The 16,937-nt window shown below is 49.8% G+C and overlaps 1 protein-coding gene across 6 annotated transcripts in view; it reads left to right on the top strand.

Annotated features, from left to right (window-relative positions):
- The first annotated feature begins 12,697 nt into the window (after window positions 1-12,697).
- SHANK3 (SH3 and multiple ankyrin repeat domains 3) overlaps window positions 12,698-16,937 on the top strand; it is a 54,776-nt gene continuing 50,536 nt past the window's right edge. For 2 of the 6 annotated variants that reach the window (XM_073787981.1, XM_033865710.2), the window contains exons 1-3: window positions 13,150-14,725; window positions 15,033-15,236; window positions 16,085-16,156. In XM_073787981.1, the coding sequence (XP_073644082.1) occupies window positions 14,447-14,725; window positions 15,033-15,236; window positions 16,085-16,156 (555 nt within the window). In that variant the 5' untranslated portion in view covers window positions 13,150-14,446. Of the gene's footprint in view, window positions 12,832-13,149; window positions 14,726-15,032; window positions 15,237-16,084; window positions 16,157-16,937 lie in introns of those variants that run through there. The other 4 variants (XM_073787980.1, XM_033865709.2, XM_073787979.1 and 1 more) reach the window with 4 other exon arrangements.

Raw genomic sequence — 16,937 nt, 5'->3', positions numbered from 1 at the left:
CTAACTGTCCTCTGTGAGGGCCTGGAAGATGCTCTCACTGAGACATTGAGGTGGACCTTGGAGTAAGGAAGGGAAGCAGCCACACCCTTGCAAGGCTCTGGGGAGCTGGCCACTGTGGGACACAAATGAAATGGATGACAAGATGCTAGGGTGGCAGAGGCCACATGGCCAGGCAGGTATTGTCACCATCATGGTCAGGCAGAATGGCGTGGCCTCAGAGATTTTTGGCTCCCTGGCCAGTGGAGTTACCCTCCAGGACAAAAGCAGGGGTCAGCACTAGTGGAGGCGGGGCTAGCGGTGGAAAGACCCTGGGTCTCGGGAACACGGCCCAGACGTGACTCACAGCGCAGCTCCTCTTCCAGTTCCTGGACATGAGTCACTCACAGACCTGGAGCCCTCTGCCAGAGGGAAAGACCTGGCAGAAACACCCAAGGCTGTACTAAGTCTTTTCCCTGGCCTCCGCTGCAGGGAGGTATGGCCTTTGGCCAGGATGGCCATGCACTAGGGGAAGGGACACCTCAGGCTCGGAGGGGTTGTTGGGCACTGGCTCTGAGCGAATGCCACTTCTTGGACATTTTTTTTTTTTTTTTTTTTTGCGGTAGGCAGGCCTTTCACTGTTGTGGCCTCTCCCGTTGCGGAGCACAGGTTCCGGACGCGCAGGCTCAGCGGCCATGGCTCACGGGCCCAGCCGCTCCGCGGCATGTGGGATCTTCCCGGACCGGGGCACAAACCCGTGTCCCCTGCATCGGCAGGCGGACTCTCAACCACTGTGCCACCAGGGAAGCCCCACTTCTTGGACATTCTGATGACCCCACAGTACACTGATGAGAGCTGGGCTTTGGAAGTCAGACAAGTCATGCATTTGGGGCCACTGTCCATCCCACAATGGATACAGTGGTTACGTGAATTTATTTTGTATTAATCTCCCTGGTTCCCAAGCATATTATTCAAACAGATATGTTGAGCAGCTGGCCAGTGCAACACTACCTGCTGATCTAGACAAGGACTCTGAAGGTGGAAAGCTCAATGGAGTCTCCTATAGCAGTTGAGGAAACACCAGCTACTTTAACAGATAAACCCCCAAGTCTCAGTGACTCAATACAATAGACATTTGTTTCTTGCTCACAGGAAGTCCAGTTTGCGACATAGGCAGGAATGGGGGTGGGTGAGTCTCTGCTCCATATAGGCATTTAGGGACCCGTGCTGAAGGAAGTGCTGCCACTTGTGACATGTGGATTTAAGGTCATCCTAGACGCCTACATTCAGCCAGCGGAAGAGCGAACAGAGAGCATGCAGGATAAGCAGGAGGTATTTATGGGTTAGGCCTAGGAGTGGCACACATCATTTCTACCCAAAGCAATTCCAGAACTCTGTGACATGGCCTTACCTAGATGCGAAAGGGGCTGGAAATACAGACTCCGAGGTGTGGTCTGTTGGAGCCAGCAGTTGGAATATCAGTTTTCTGACACCTCAGTTTGCTGACTGTGGCAAAAAAGAACAAATCCCCAGGGGACTAGTTCTGTGGTATTGTTGGGGGAGAGTATATTTCTAGCAGCTCAGGGTAAGTGCTACTTTCAGTACTTCCAATGACGTTGTAGACACTAATTCCATGTATTAAATACCTTCCTGCTCAAACTAGCCATACGTGCGTCTATAATCTACACCTAAACCCTAGCTTTTACAGTCAGTGAGATGAGAGGTGGAGGAACTGGGAGGCCACGGTGTGAGGGATCACTTGGAGAGACATGGAGGATGTCAGAACTTGGAGTGAGCAGACAACCTGTCATCAGGGTGCTGAAGTTCTCAGTGAATGAGAGGATGTGGTTGACCAGGAGGGACCCATTTGATCACTGCTGTATTCCTAGTGCCTTACCCTCATACTTTGTTGTGTGTGGGTAATAAACATTTTAAAATGCAGGATGTTGGACTTCCCTGGTGGCGCAGTGGTTAAGAATCTGCCTGCCAGTGCAGGGGACATGGGTTCGAGCCCTGGTGCAGGAAGATCCCACATGCCGCAGAGCAACTAAGCCCGTGCGCCACAACTACTGAGCCTGCGCTCTAGAGCCTGCAAGCCACAACTACTGAGCCCGCGTGCTGCAACTACTGAAGCCTGTGCGCCTAGAGCCTGTGCTCCACAACGAGAAGCCACCGCAATGAGAAGCCCGCACACCGCAACAAAGAGTAGCCCCCTCTCGCCACAACTAGAGAAGGCCCGCGTGCAGCAACGAAGACCCAATGCAGCCAAAAATAAATAATTTATTTTAAAAAGTAAAATAAAATGCAGGATGTCTTTCTGTTCATTTATTGACTCATTTAATATCTGACCAGCAAACAATCATTAAACACTTCTATGTGCTGACTGCTGTGGCTGAATAAGAAAAACAGATTTCCAGCAATATAACCTAAAACCCCTCTATTGTGAAACACTTGGAAATGCTGAGTAAAATATAGTAAGTAGAAACTAAAAGCAACAGGGTAAGCAAGTGTGATATCAGGGACATTCTCAATACCAGGAACTTAAAGCTCTGGGTTTTAATGGCTGCATAGAAGGCAAGAGAAAGGGATGTGGGCCCATGCAATATAAGAAGTTGGTATTTTGATACCCACATGAAGTCAGGATTATTAAAGACTCGTAATTTCAGTAAAAGGTTACAAAGGCTAGGAAAAAAAATCTCCTTTCTAGGAAAGAGAAATGAGAAAATTTGTGACAAACTCACCACAAGACAGAAATCAAATCTCCCTTCAGAATTCATAAGTACAGACTTTTACCTTCAAATGGGTGTGGGTTTTAAATATATACTGGATGGGTTTTTTTTGGTCACACTGCACAGCTTGCAGGATCTTAGTTCCCCGACCAGGAATCGAACCTGCGCCCCCAGCAGCGGAAGTGTGGAGTCCTAACCACTGGACCATAAGGGAATTCCCTACCTGGGTGGTTTAGAATTGAGTTGAAGTGGTTATATGTTGGCAGCATTGAGGCACCTAGCGGGAGCAAATGCAAATCACCTCTGGAGGAGTTCAATCCCTCCAGCTTACCACAGTTTGGATTAACCAAACATGAGATCACAATCTAAAAATCACAAAACATGTAAGGATGCTAAAAATGGCCTCAGAGATAAAAGATGCAGTTGAAAACCTGAACAAGGAACGAGAAACTGTTAGAAAGCATCAGAAAAAAAGGATAAAGGAAAAGAAAGAATCTGATAGATTTTAAAACAAACGAAATATAACTTTAGAAATGAAAAATATAAGAATTGAAATTTCAATGGGCAGGTTAATAGCAGCCTAGACACAACTGAGAATTATTGAACTAGAAGATGGTAGACTGAATGCAAAATAGTTAGACTGGGAGATGAGACCATTTTATAGAAGTTACAGTGAGAAGGTCTAATATATATTAAAAATTTCAATCTTTTAAAAATTTTCACAATTTATAATTTAACAAAATATATTCACAATGTTGTAGAACCATCACCACTATTCATTTCCAGAACTTGTTCATTATCTCAAAGAGAAACTCTGTCCCCATTAACAATACTATCTATTCTCTCCTTTCCCCAGCCCCTGGTAACCTCTATTCTGCTTTCTGTCTCTATGAATTTGCCTATTCTAGGAACCTCAGATCAGTAGAGTCATATAATATTTGCCCTTTGTGAATGGCTTATTTCCCTTCACATAATGTTTTCAACGTTCATACATGAGGTCTAACATATTTTTAAAAGAAGATACTGAGGAGGTACAATATTAAAAAAGATAATAGCAGAGAATTTTCAGATTTGATGAAAGACATAACTCCTCAGATTCAGGAATCACAACAAATTGCAAACTGGATAAATAAAACTAAAAGAACACCTAGGCACATCATATTGAAATTGAATAATATTAAAGACAACAGGGTCTGAAAAGTAGCCAGAGAGAACAAATTACCTACAGAAAGAATAACAATTCAAAACAGTATTTATTTTAATGGCAACAAGATGACAATAGAATAGTAAGTTTAAAATGTGGCATGTCAATAACTGTTAATCTAGAATTGTATACCCACAGTGGCATCTTGCTAGTTGCCTATTCTGATATCCATCATGACTTCTTCCTTATTAACAGAGCCCTGGTTTTCTAGGAGGCAGTAATGTGCTCACTTAAGAAAGAACATTTTCTAGCCTCACTTGCAGCCAGACCCAGTTCTGGCCGATAGGATGTACGCAGTTATTGGGTAAGGTATCAAAATGTTCCTTAAGTGGGTCAGCTATCTGTTCATAATGAAAAACTCTCTACAGACAAGGACTACAAGGTAATTTTCTAAATCTGATAAAGGGTATCTATAAAAAAACCTTCAGATAACATACTTCATGGTGAAATAGCAAACATTTTCTACTGATGATTGAGAGAAAAGCAAGAATGCCTGCTCTTATCACTTCTGTGTGACACTGTACTGGTGGTCATTGCAACAAGGCAAGAAAAATAAATGAAAGGCATAAACATTCAAAATAAGGAAGTATTTTGCTATTTGCTGACGATTTATGTAGAAAATCCTAAGGAATCTACAAAAATACTATAAAATGAAGTGAATTTAACAAGGTTATAAGCTACAAAATTTACCTACAAAAATCAGTTGTATTTTTATATACCAGCAACAAACAATTATAGCATGAAATTTAACAATTTCATTTGTAATAACGTGACATAACGAAATTCTTAGGAGCAAATTTAACAAAATGTTTAAGAATGCAACCCTGAAAACTACTAAGCCTTGCTGAGATACCTGAGGAAAACAAAATAAATGGGGGACATACCATGTTCAAACATTAGAAGATTCAATATTGTTAAGATGTCCATTTTCTCTAAATATATTTATAGACTCAATGCAATACCCAATTAAATTCCCAGGTGGCTTTTAATTTTTGTAGAAATTGACAAGCTGATTCTAAAACTTCTAAAACATAGAAATGAAAATGACCTAGAATAGCCAACAAAATTAAAAAAGAATGAAGTTGTAGGACTTACACTATCTGATTTCAAGACTTAGTCTAGAGTTACAGAAATTAAGATAAGTGTGGTATTGGAGAAAGTGTATAAATATACATCAGGGCTTCCCTGGTGGCGCAGTGGTTGAGAATCTGCCTGCCAATGCAGGGGATACAGGTTCGAGCCCCGGTCCAGGAAGATCCCATATGCTGCAGAGCAACTAAGCCCGTGCATCACAACTACTGAGCCTGCCCTCTAGAGCCTGTGAGCCACAAATACTGAGCCCGCATGCCACAACTACTGAAGCCCGCACTCCTAGAGCCCGTGCTCCGCAACATGAGAAGCCACCACAGTGAGAAGCCCACGCACCACTACCAAGAGTAGCCCCCGCTCACCACAACTAGAGAAAGCCTGCGTGCAGCAATGAAGACACAACGCAGCCAAAAAAATAAATAAATAAATAAATGAAAAAAATTATAAATATAGATTAAAGGAAAAGTAAAGAAAGTGCAAAGGCAATTCAGTGGGAAAGGAGTTTTCAAAAATGGTGTTGAGGGCTTCCCTGGTGCCGCAGTGGTTGAGAGTCCGCCTGCCGATGCGGGGGACACGGGTTCGTGCCCCCGGTCCCACATGCCATGGAGCGGCTGGGCCTGTGAGCCATGGCCACTGAGCCTGCGCGTCTGGAGCCTGTGCTCTGCAACGGGAGAGGCCACAACAGTGAGAGGCCCACGTACCGCAAAAAAAAAAAAAAAAAAAAAAAAATGGTGTTGAGAGGTCCCTAAAATAGTGGTGGAGACAGAAAGTAGAAAAGTGGTTACAGGGGCCGGGGGAGGGGAATGGAGTGTTACTACTTAATGGGCACAGAGTTTCCATATGGCATGATGAAAACGTTCTGGACATAGTGGTGATGGTTGCAAAACAATGTAAATAAAAATATTTTAAAATAATTAAAAAATGGAATGAAACAACTGGACACCCCAAAAGGGAAAATACAAACATCAACCTTTTCTTGACACCGCAAATAAAAATTAACTTGAAATTAATCATAGAACTAAATGAAAAGTTAAAACTACAACTTCTCATTGAAAACCCAGGAGAAAATTTTATGATCTTGCAGGAGGAAAAAATTTCTTGGATAGGATACAGAATATAAATGATAGACGAAAAAAGATAAGCTCACTCTATAATAATAAAAAACTTCTGTTCTTTGAAGGAAACTACTATGAAAGTGAAAGGAAGCTACAAAATTAGAGGACTTTTGCAATACACGTATCTTACAAAAAAATTTGTTCCCACAATATATAAAGAGCTTCAACATTTCAATTAGGTAAACTACACATTTTTAAAAAAATGGTCAGTGGACTTGAATGGACACTTCACAAAAGACATGTGAATGGCTAATAAGCTTATGAAAAGAGGCTCAATATCATTAGTCATCAGAGAAATGCAAATTTAATCACACAAGGAGATACCACTATACATCCATTAGAATGGCTAAAAATTAAAAAGACAGGAAACACCAAGTGTTAGCAAGGATATGGAGGAGATGGGAAAAGCTGGAATGTAAAATGGTACTATCATTCTGGAAAACTGCTTGCCAGTTTCTTTAAAAGTTAGCAAAAATAAAAAAAAAAAAAAAAAAAAAAAAAGTTAGCAAAAATATTCACAGCAGTTTTATTCATAACTGTCCCAAACTAGAATCAACCCCAATATGCATATCAACATGGTATTTTCATAAAATGGAATGCTGCTCAGAACAAAAAGAATGAACTGAGTGGGATTTATCCCTAGGAGGGCTTCCCTTCAAGATGGTGGGTGGGGACGTGTGAGTGCAAGGGGACCCTGGCAGAAAGTAGGCTGGGGATCCCCTGTCATTCAGAAAGTTGTGAAGGAGGGGCTAGGAATTACCTTTCATAAAAAGTTAAGCCCCTCTCTCCCTGCAATAACAGCCCCACTTCTCTTCTGGCCCAGGGGTCTCTCCAGTCCCCCGCCCACTATACTCAGGGAGCAGTTCTGTGCCCTGCAGCTGGAGTCAGCTGACCCCGCCCCACTCCAGCATGGTCCCACTGTGCCCAGCTGGCCCCTTCCCCAGAAGCTGCTGTGACATTAGGGCTGTGCAGCCGACTCTTCAGCTTTTGTTGGCTTTTCCATCTTCTGATCCATCCGTATCATGTCTTCACAGATTTTATTCACAATCCATGTGCCTGTCTTTTAACACTAGGATGGACTTATTATTTTAAAAAATATATTGTTCCTTTTAACACTACTGTATCATACACTTAAAAGTGGTTAAGATGGTAAATTTTGTTATGTATTATTTACCATAATAATTAAAAAAAAACACCTCACATAGTTCTTAAATTGTCAGTGACCTTTGGGTAGAAGAGGTAGACATGCAGGCAAAACTCACAGTCTTGGGGCTTAGTGGTTGCGTAGTGGTCGACTGCGCTGGTTGACTGCGCAGTGGCGTAGTGGTTGACTGCGCTGTCCCCCCTGCAGGGGACACGGGTTCATGCCCCGGTCCGGGAGGATCCCACATGCCGCGGAGTGGCTGGACCCGTGAGCCATGGCCGCTGAGCTTGCGCGTCCGGAGCCTGCGCTCCGCAACGGGAGAGGCCACGACAGTGAGAGGGCTACATACTGCAAAAAAAAACCCCCCAAAACCTCACAGTCTTGAACCAAAGGGTAAGTAGAAGCCTAAGTGTGAAATTAACTAGGCATATATTTCTCACTCTTAATTTCACTGTTAAAATAATATTTTAAGTCTAATGCTCTTTCTAAGAACTTACAACAAAGACCAGCTGTCCCTTCTCACGCCTCTGAGTTTTGCCACTATACATGAAGAATGTGCATTAGAATGCACTCCTTTGGTTGAGATGACAGAAACCAAATCTGAACTAGCTTTATGATCATACCCAAAATGTGTTCACTATGTACCAGGCACATGGTGAGCATGTCACATCCATGGACCTCATCTAACCTGCACAACAGCCCAGGGGGAAAGGAGCCACCTTGTCAGCCCAAAGGCAGGTTTTTGGTCTGTGGCCTGAATGAGGGAGGGAATGAAGTAATTCTTACCATTGTACCCAATGTACCAGAGCTCACAGGGAGACATAGGGAAGCAAGGAGGCTTTCTCAGGCCACTGGGGTATCGCGTGGCTGAGCTGGGATTCCAGTCGAGGCCCTTGCCCTAGGGCCAGCCCTTCAGCCTCTCTTTTCCATGGATTTTCAGCCTAGAAGGGAAAGCCCCTTTAGGGACCCTTGGCTCTTGAAACCAAAGGCAAGAAAAGCAGATTTCAGGGACTGAGTCTGGGGGCTCAAGCTCCTTCAGGACCGTCCTCGTCTCCTGTATCTATGTTCCTTGCAGCGTTGCTTTCTTCCCAAGGCTGGAATCTCGGTCACTAGCAGTTGCCGAGCTACATCTCTCCTGTGAATTCCAAGAGCAGAAAAAGGGTTTCTTCCCTTAGTTGCAAGCGTAAGACTCCAGGGCAGGATTCTCACTGGTCCTGCTTGGGTCACATTCCCACTGATGTGTTTCAAATCCTGGTTTCTCCACTGATGAGCCACATGTGATTCTGGACAAGTTAAGTTACTTCTAGTTTGCTTTGTTTCCTCATCTGTTACGTGAGGACAGTAATGGGTTTGCTTAGTGATTTTGTGATGACTGAATGAGTTAATACATGTCATACACTTAGGATGACATGTAGTGCTCAAAAACCTGGTGAGTAATCTATTTTCATAATTCTTATTATATATTTCTCTTTTATTTAAGCAATTTTCATAAAGCTTTGTGGTGATCTCACTGTGGAGAAGTCTCCCTATGAAGTTGTAACCACTGCCTGTCCCCAACAATTTTGGAGTCTGAACTGTATTACTCTTTGCAGTCCCCAGGACCACCAAGCCAAGAAATTAACATAAAACAAGTCCTGGGCTAGTCGTACTCCTCTGAGGGACACATCTAGGCTGCCCAGGATTTCCACATAAATACAGGCCCAGCTGAGTTCGTAACCCCAAGTCACAAAACTGTCACAGAAAGAACCTACAGTCCCCCTACAGTGAGTGAGTCGGTGGACACCGCAAACAGGATTAGACCACCAAAAATTTCACATAAGGGAACTACTGACTAGAATTTTAAAATAAATGTTTTTAAAATAATTAAAGACAAAAGAAATCTAAAAATTGCATTAAATAAAAATTGCATTAAATAAAAAAGAAAAAGCCAATATAAAGAAAGAGCAAGCAGATTTGATAATGTATGAAACACGGCTTACAGAAATAGAACCTACGGTCATTGAAATTTAAAAGTCTATGGGGAAAAAACCAACAACAACCCTATGGATGGGATTAACAGCAGATTAAAATCAAACAGAATCAGTGAGATGGAAGTCAGAATTGGGAAAATTACGCAGAATACAGCACACAGAGAGAAAAATCTTCCAAGTATTGAGAAAAAAATAATTTGTCAATTTAGAATTCTACAGTGGCTAAATTATCACTCAAAATGAGGGTGAAATAAGACATTTCAAAGACTGAAATCTGTCACTACTTTCAGGAAGAAGGAAATTCAAGCCAGAAGGAAAGTGAGTAAAGAGCGGGTTGACATGTGACTCCTGAAGCAGCCTCAAGACTCACTGGAGTGAGGACGATGTGGACGAATACCTGCAGCTAAAGCATCTTAAACTCCCCCTAGTTCCCGAGGTGGGTGGAGACAGTAATTGACTTCAGGCTTTGTTAATCCCACATGCTGAAAATTTAAGTGTGTTTATGAAAATGAAAGAAGGAGAATGCTGGACTTCCAAAACAATGGGAGTTGAGGGAAAAAGGAATAAAGATAATGTGATCAATCAAACGGAGGGCCCAACGGGAGAAAAAAGCAGCACAGAGGAAAGACAAAAACAAAAAACCAACCGACAACACAAAATAAGATGGTAAAAAAATATGAAAACATATCAGTAATCAATAATCACAATAAAGCACCGTCAAAAGTTGAAAATTGTAAGATTGGTTTTCATAAAAATCTGGCCACACATACTATTTACCACAAGCACACCTAGGAATGTAAGATGTAGAAAGGATAAAAGGAAAATGAGGGGAAAAGACATATGAGGTCAATACTCACAGAAAAGTGCCGTGCCTAGGCTAATTATTGAAAAAAAAAAATTAAGGCAAAAAGCATAGGGATAAAGAAGGGTACCATATAATAATAAGAGGAATAATTTATCAGGAAGCTGTAATAATCCTAAACCTGTTAGCATTAAAAACAAAGTCTGGAAAGACATATAAATCCCAAATTGGCAAAATTTCATGGTGAGACTGCTAAAGTGAGATTTTATCCCACTTCTTTTAGTAACTTATAAATCAAGCAAACAGAACGTTAGAAAGGCCATAGGATATTTGAATAATACAATTAACAAGCTTGATATAATGGAGATATATATATACATCTGCATTATGCAGATCACCTTCTGACCACAACACAATAAAAAAAGAAATCAGTAGCTAAGGGTTAGTCCTCCCTCCAAAGAAAACCTAGTTTACATTTGAAAATTTAAGTAAGCACATTTTTCAGCAATTCCTAAAGCAAACTATATAATTGATATTAGAAAATCAACAAGATGAAATTAAAAATGCTACTTATCAAGACTTACTGGACATAACTAAAGTCACACTTGGAAATTTATAACCTTATATACTCATTGTCAGAGAAGAGAAAGACTAAAAATTGAGTTGAGTACCCAGCTGAAGAAATAAGAAAAAGAATCTTAACAACAACCAAAACAGTAGAAAGAAATAAACAAAATAGAAGTAGAGATGATTAACAGAATGAAAAGCTGATTCTTTAGAAATAGATTTGTATTCCTAGAGAGAGAAAACTTAACAAATCAGACTCAGGATGAAACAGAATCTAAATATACTGATAGATGTTAGATAACTAGAAGCAAAACAACAACAACAACAACAAACAAAACCCCAAAACCCTACCCACAAAAAGCACGCCAGATCCAGACAGTCAACTGAACACTCAGGTATTCTGCCCCTACAATCTGCTCTGGAGGTTGGAGAGGGTCTGCTCTGAAGAAAGTTGGGCGTGAACAGTCTGTAGATGAAGGTTCAGCAAATACACGCTGAGCATCGACTGAGCACCAGGGCCTTGGACACAGCAGCGAACCAAACAGGCAAAGCTCCCTCTCCACAGGGAGCCTCCATTCTGGGGGGGAGACAGATCCTAAACAGTGAGCAACAAGTAAGTGATTACGGGCAGGTGGGCCTAGGGCGCTGCGGAGGAGAGATCAGAGTGCAGCATAGACTGGGAGAGAAGCCCGAGGGCAGCCAGGGGAGCAGCCGACAGCGGGACGCTCCTCTGCCCCCCCCCCCCCCCCCCCCCGTCCCCAGTTGTCAAGGAAACCAGGGGTGAGGGGAGATCGGAGAGAACGCAGGCCTGTGGGGTTTTCAGCAGAGGCGATTGTGCGGCCAGGCCGAGGGGTGAGAGGGAGGGAAGGGTTAGGGTTTGGGTGAGGAAGTGGCCCCAGGAATGTAAAAGGAGGGAGGGATGGCATGGTGAGGGAGGGGTCACAAATGGCCTCACCAGGAAGGGCCAGGAGTTGGGGGTGGACCACCCACGCTGGTGGGGGGGGCTTAAGATTTTGAGAGTGTGGGGCACCAAGGGTGTCAGACGGCCTATGTGTGCAGGGGTTAACCCACGGATGGGTTTGATCCTGTGCCAGGCACTGTTCTGGACGCTTTGCCCATGTGAGCTCCCACAGGCCCCGGGCGTCTGAACGTGTGTGGTGGGAAGAAGTGGGGATGGGAGAACCATGGGTCATTCTGGAACCTTAGCCCTGATGGAAGGAGTGGAGATGCAGAGGGGCCATGGGGTCTGGGGAATCCTCACCTTCAAGGACAGAGACAGGAGAGCAGCGGGGTGAGGCTGGGAGGTGGTGAAGAGCCTGGGGGTCTTTTATTCTCCACAAAATAGCTTGTCCCTGGGCTTCCTCCTCTGTAAACCCACCATGTTGCAGGGACAGGAGGACATTGTGTGGGTAAGGTGCTTCTGGGTATTGGAACTTTTGCCATTTGCCAGGGTGGTGGTGGGTCCAGAGGAGTGGTGCCGGTTTGGCATTCGTTCATTATGTACCCATCCTTTGCGCCAGGTGCTCTGTGGAAACAGCCCTGGCAGTGCAGGCCCGCCTGAGCCTGGAGACCAGGAATGTGGCCATCAGCAAGGTTGTGAGGTTTTCTCCTGAAAGCTCGGCATTCATCGTGCTGGACTCACCGAGGCCAGTGGGTTGCTGGGGAGGCCGAGGGGGCCTCCGTGAGGTCCAGGATGGGTGGCCACATGGGTGCCTGGCTCTCCAGGTCAAGGGTAGGTTTGCAGGGAGAGCACGGAGGCCTGGGGCTGCTCTGCAGCTGGTTGTGAGCCTCCTCCTTCAGTCCCACCACGAATCGGGGACTCCGGTGAGCACGGCCGGCCTTGCAGCTGCCACAGTGGGAGGGATGAGGGACACGGTGGGGGGGCAGCTCTGGGTGACTCAGGGAGGGGAGAACAGGGGCAGGAAGACAGTGGAGACAGGAGGGGGGCCGGGAAGCACTAGCTTCCTCTCTCCAGGGCTGGGCCACGTGCTTCCCAAGGTGCTTCCTGCAGATAAGTGGGCTTCCGACAGCCCCTTCCTGCTCCCCCCTTCCCCTACCCCTCCCATCCTGCTCCAGCCCCTGGGGACCCTCAGCTCCCCCACTCAGGCCAGGCCAGTGGCCTTGGGAAGAGCCTGGACATCCTGGGGCCACATTTCTAGGCAGGCAGGGTCCACCCAGGCTCGGGAAGAAAGCGGGCCCAGACCACAGACAGCGCTGGAAACTCGGCTCTGCGGGGTCAGTGAAATCCTGGGAGGCAGAGATTTTTCCTGAAGGGGGGCCGGCTGGGCAGGGAGAGAGCCCGGTTTCCCTCAGGGGTCAGGGCTGGTCCTGGGGAAGAGGGCCGCGGTCTGGGGTGACCAGAGGCTGTTGGGGGGGGAGGGGGGGTATTGCGGGGCTCTGTGGGGAGGAGGCTGTTCTTGGAGGGGGTGTCAAGCGCTGGTCCGTGTGGGGTAAGGCTGCTTCCAGGTTGTCATGGGGAGGGGTAGGGAGGCTTTCTGTGTGTGTGTGTGGGGGGGGGGGGAGGTTCATTCAAGTTTATTCCCGGGAGGCTCAGGGGACCCAGGGCTGCTCTTGGAGAAGGTAGGTGAGGCTGGGCTGTCTTCTGCCAGGGACCCGAAGGTGTCCTCATGCTGGGGTGTTCTGTGAAGGTCGGCCAGGGTGAGCGGCTGCGGGGGTCAGGGCCTGTTTCTGGGGAGGAGTCAGGCATGTTGGGGGAGTTCTGGGGGAGTCAGAAGCTGTTTCTCGGGAAATCAGGGCTATTTCGACGTCAAGGGGCCGCTCTTCGCTTTTAGGGACCTTGGGGGCACAGGGTTTCCCAGCACTGGGGTAGTTCTGTGAGGCTGATGAGTGTTGGTGGGACCTGGCCAGCTCCAGTGGGGCGGTGGCGCCTGAGCTAGTTTCTTTACTGCGCTCCCCTCTCCTCCGCCTACTCATCACCCCCTCCCGCGTTGCCACGACAACGCGTGAAACTAAAATTCACTTCCCGGTTGCAGGTGGAGGCTAGTGGCGCCCCCTCCCCTAAGCCCTTCCTCTCAGGTCGCGCCCCCATCTTGTCGTCGCTAAGGTGACTGGGAGGGCGTGACAGGCGTTGGAGCTAGGCGGACCAGGGGACCTGAGGAGGAGGGCAGAAGAGGCGGGCCTCAGAGTCCGGAGTGAACTCCCCAGCCTCGGCCAGGGGTGGGGGAGCCGGGAGCCGCGCGGCACACTGTTCGGCGTGGTCCTAAGGGTTAAGTTGTGAGGTTAATTGGTTCTGGCTGTGGGAGAAGTCCCGGCCCCTCCAGGTTTCCGAGGTCCCCACCGTCCCACCCCAGGACTGGGGCAGTGTTGGTCTCTGTCATCTCCTCCGGGGCTTGAGTGGGGTGGGGAGGGGAGGTCGGTAGGGTGGTAGAGAAGCTGCCACCCCCGGAAATTAATTTTCCTGTTTTTCTCTCCCCTTCCTGCCCTGCCTCTGGTCCCTGTGCCCAAGGCGGCCCCCACGCCAGGTCCAAGACCCCCTCCTCGCCGCATCTTCCCCTGTGGGCCACAGATGCTCTTCCGCAGCCGAACGGCGGCGCGGCCCTTGCTGCTCAGCTACTCTCCCCACACTGAGGCCTAGGACTCCCCACACCCCCGGCGCAGCCCCTAGGCCCCCGCCTTGCTGCGCGGCCCTCGCCCTTCGCACCAACCCCACCCCTCACCCCTCACCCCGGGACCCCGCAAAGTCCCCCTCGCCCTCGGCTGGCTCTGAGCCCTCCCGGCCCCCGCCTCCGGCGCAGCCCCCTTGCCACCCCCGCTTTCCTCGCCGCTCAGGCCCCCTCCCCCCGCCGCCCCCGCCCCCGGGGAAGGCAGGCGCCGAGCGGAGCCGGGGCCGATGCAGCTGAGCCGCGCCGCCGCCGCCGCCGCCGCCGCCGCCCCTGCGGAGCCCTCGGCGCCGCTGTCCCCCGTGCCGGCCCCGGCCCCCCCCGGCCCCCTCCCGCGCAGCGCGGCCGACGGGGCTCCGGTGGGGGGGCAGGGGGGGCCGGGGCGCCGCGAGGAGCCCCGGGGCGCCCAGCTCCCGGCCGCGAGCGGCCACGGCCGGGGCGCGGGGATGGACGGCCCCGGGGCCAGCGCCGTGATCGTGCGCGTCGGCATCCCGGACCTTCAGCAGACGGTGAGCCTCGCCGCCCGGATCCCGGCGGCACCCCCGCCCTCCTCTCCCAGCCCCCCACCCGCGCTCTCGGAGCCCTGCGCGGGAGACCCCAGGCCCGCCGCTACTCACCCCTCCCCCACCACCTCCGCCGGGACCCTCCCCACCTCCAGGGCGGGGGCGGGGCCTGGGGAAGCACCGCCCTCGGGGCGAGGCCTAGCCGGCGGGGCGCGGAGGCTCGGGGTCCGCGGCCTGGGCGCGCGGGGCCCGGGGACTCAGTACTCAGCGCCGCGCGGGGCCGATCGGCGCTCACGCTCCCGCTCCGCCGCAGAAGTGCCTGCGCCTGGACCCGGCCGCGCCGGTGTGGGCAGCCAAGCAGCGCGTGCTCTGCGCCCTCAACCACAGCCTCCAGGACGCGCTCAACTACGGGCTCTTTCAGCCGCCCTCCCGGGGCCGCGCGGGCAAGTTCCTGGACGAGGAGCGGCTCCTGCAGGAATACCCGCCCAACCTGGACACGCCCCTGCCCTACCTGGAGGTGAGCGGCGGCCGGGGGCGCGGCAGGGGGCGGGCTGAGAGCTCCGAGCTCCGGGACGGGAGCGGCGGAGGGCGCGGCAGCGAGGGGCACGGACGCGGCGAGTTAGTGTGGAAGCGGCGGGCGGGGGGGTTGAGTTGTGTGTCTGGCGCGTGAGGTGTGAGCCGCGTGCCGTGCGTGCGGTCAGCGGCACGTGCGATGGGGTGTGAGCAGGCGTGAGTGCCCGGAGCGCTGTGTGGAGTAAGCCAGCCGTGGTCTGTGTGCATGTCGGTGTCAGCGTCTCCTCCTCCCCGCCCGTGAAGTTGTCCGAAGGGCGACCTAAGCTTCCTCGTTTGCTCACCCGTCCACGGTGTAAAGGCTGCTGAGCGCCCTGTGAGCAAGGGGACCCAGACCCACGGTTTGGAGGTGGGGGTGGCAAGTGCAATGAGCGCTGAAGCCAAGAATTACGGTGGCAGAGCTCAGAGCCGGCTTGGCCTTCGTGGTGGCCCCGGCAAGTAGGGACAGTTCTTCCCAGAGACGGCGTGTCTCGGAAGGTCAGCCTGGAACCTGGTCTTGGAAGAGGACTGAGGTTTCCAGGGAATCCCGGGGATGGGAATGAGACAGAAAGGGCACTGCAGGCGGACAGCTGGGCGTACATCACGCCAGACCTCTGTGTTGGTGGTGTCCATGGTGGTGTGCATGGCTTCGTGTGGCTGGCCGGCAGCGGTTTTGTGGCGGGGGGCGGGGTGGTGGTGGTGGCGAGCAGCGTGGGGCCCTAGCCGCACAGAAGTGGGCAGGACTCGGTTATGTGCATACTTTCACTCACTCAGCCCAGGCGGATGCCTTTTTCTGCCTTGTCTTTACCTGAGCAGTTTCGATACAAGCGACGAGTTTATGCCCAGAACCTTATTGATGATAAGCAGTTTGCAAAGCTTCACACAAAGGTAAGGAGGCAGCCACAGGGAGTGGACTCCAAGGTCACCTTCTACACCCCCTCTGACCGCCGCCCCCCCCATGACCAGTGTTCACCCACCCCAGCCTTAACTGGGTTTTGTGGTGTCAAAAATGTTGTTTAAAAACTCCCTTCTTGAGGCCCTCCCCCTGTTCCCAGAACCCCCCACCCGACCTTGGTTGGGGCTGACCAGTCAGTCCTGCCAGCGTTGGCTCAGTCTGCTTTCTCTTGTCGTTAGGGGCCCAGAGTGGGTGTTGGGGACGGCTAGAGGGCTGGGTGCAGACTCGGGGCACCATGGCTTTGGGGTGGTCGGTCTGGTGATGGGTTCTAGTGAGATCAGACTCTGGCTGACCCCTCTGGTGGGCCCCGGCTAAGGGGTGGAGTGCGATAGGGCACAGTGTCTTTGTGGGGGAGAAGTGAGCAGGCGCCAGATGTGGTTGTTGCGGGGAGCTGGGTAGGGGTGGGGAGAACAGGGAGCCCAGCACTTAGTACTCATCCAGTGCTGGGCACTTTAGGCATCTCATTAATTTTCTTCTGTGAGGGACTATTATCATCCCATTTCACAGATGAAGATACTGAGTCCCAGGGAAGTTAAGTGACTGACTTACAGCTCTGCATCCAGTGATGCTGGGGCTGAACCCAGATCTCTCTGACTCTGGGGCCCTGCCCCTAGGCATACTTGTGGAGTCTTTACTCCTCGATAATGTTGCTAGGAGGGTCTGACCCCAAGTGCTCTTTGGGGGGCACCTCCCTGTCTTCTCTGAATGTAGGAG

This window comes from Tursiops truncatus, chromosome 11 (genome assembly GCF_011762595.2).
Source record: "Tursiops truncatus isolate mTurTru1 chromosome 11, mTurTru1.mat.Y, whole genome shotgun sequence".
Taxonomy (NCBI): domain Eukaryota; kingdom Metazoa; phylum Chordata; class Mammalia; order Artiodactyla; family Delphinidae; genus Tursiops; species Tursiops truncatus.
Note: the sequence above shows the minus strand (reverse complement) of the source record. Positions and strands in the feature narration are given on the sequence as shown.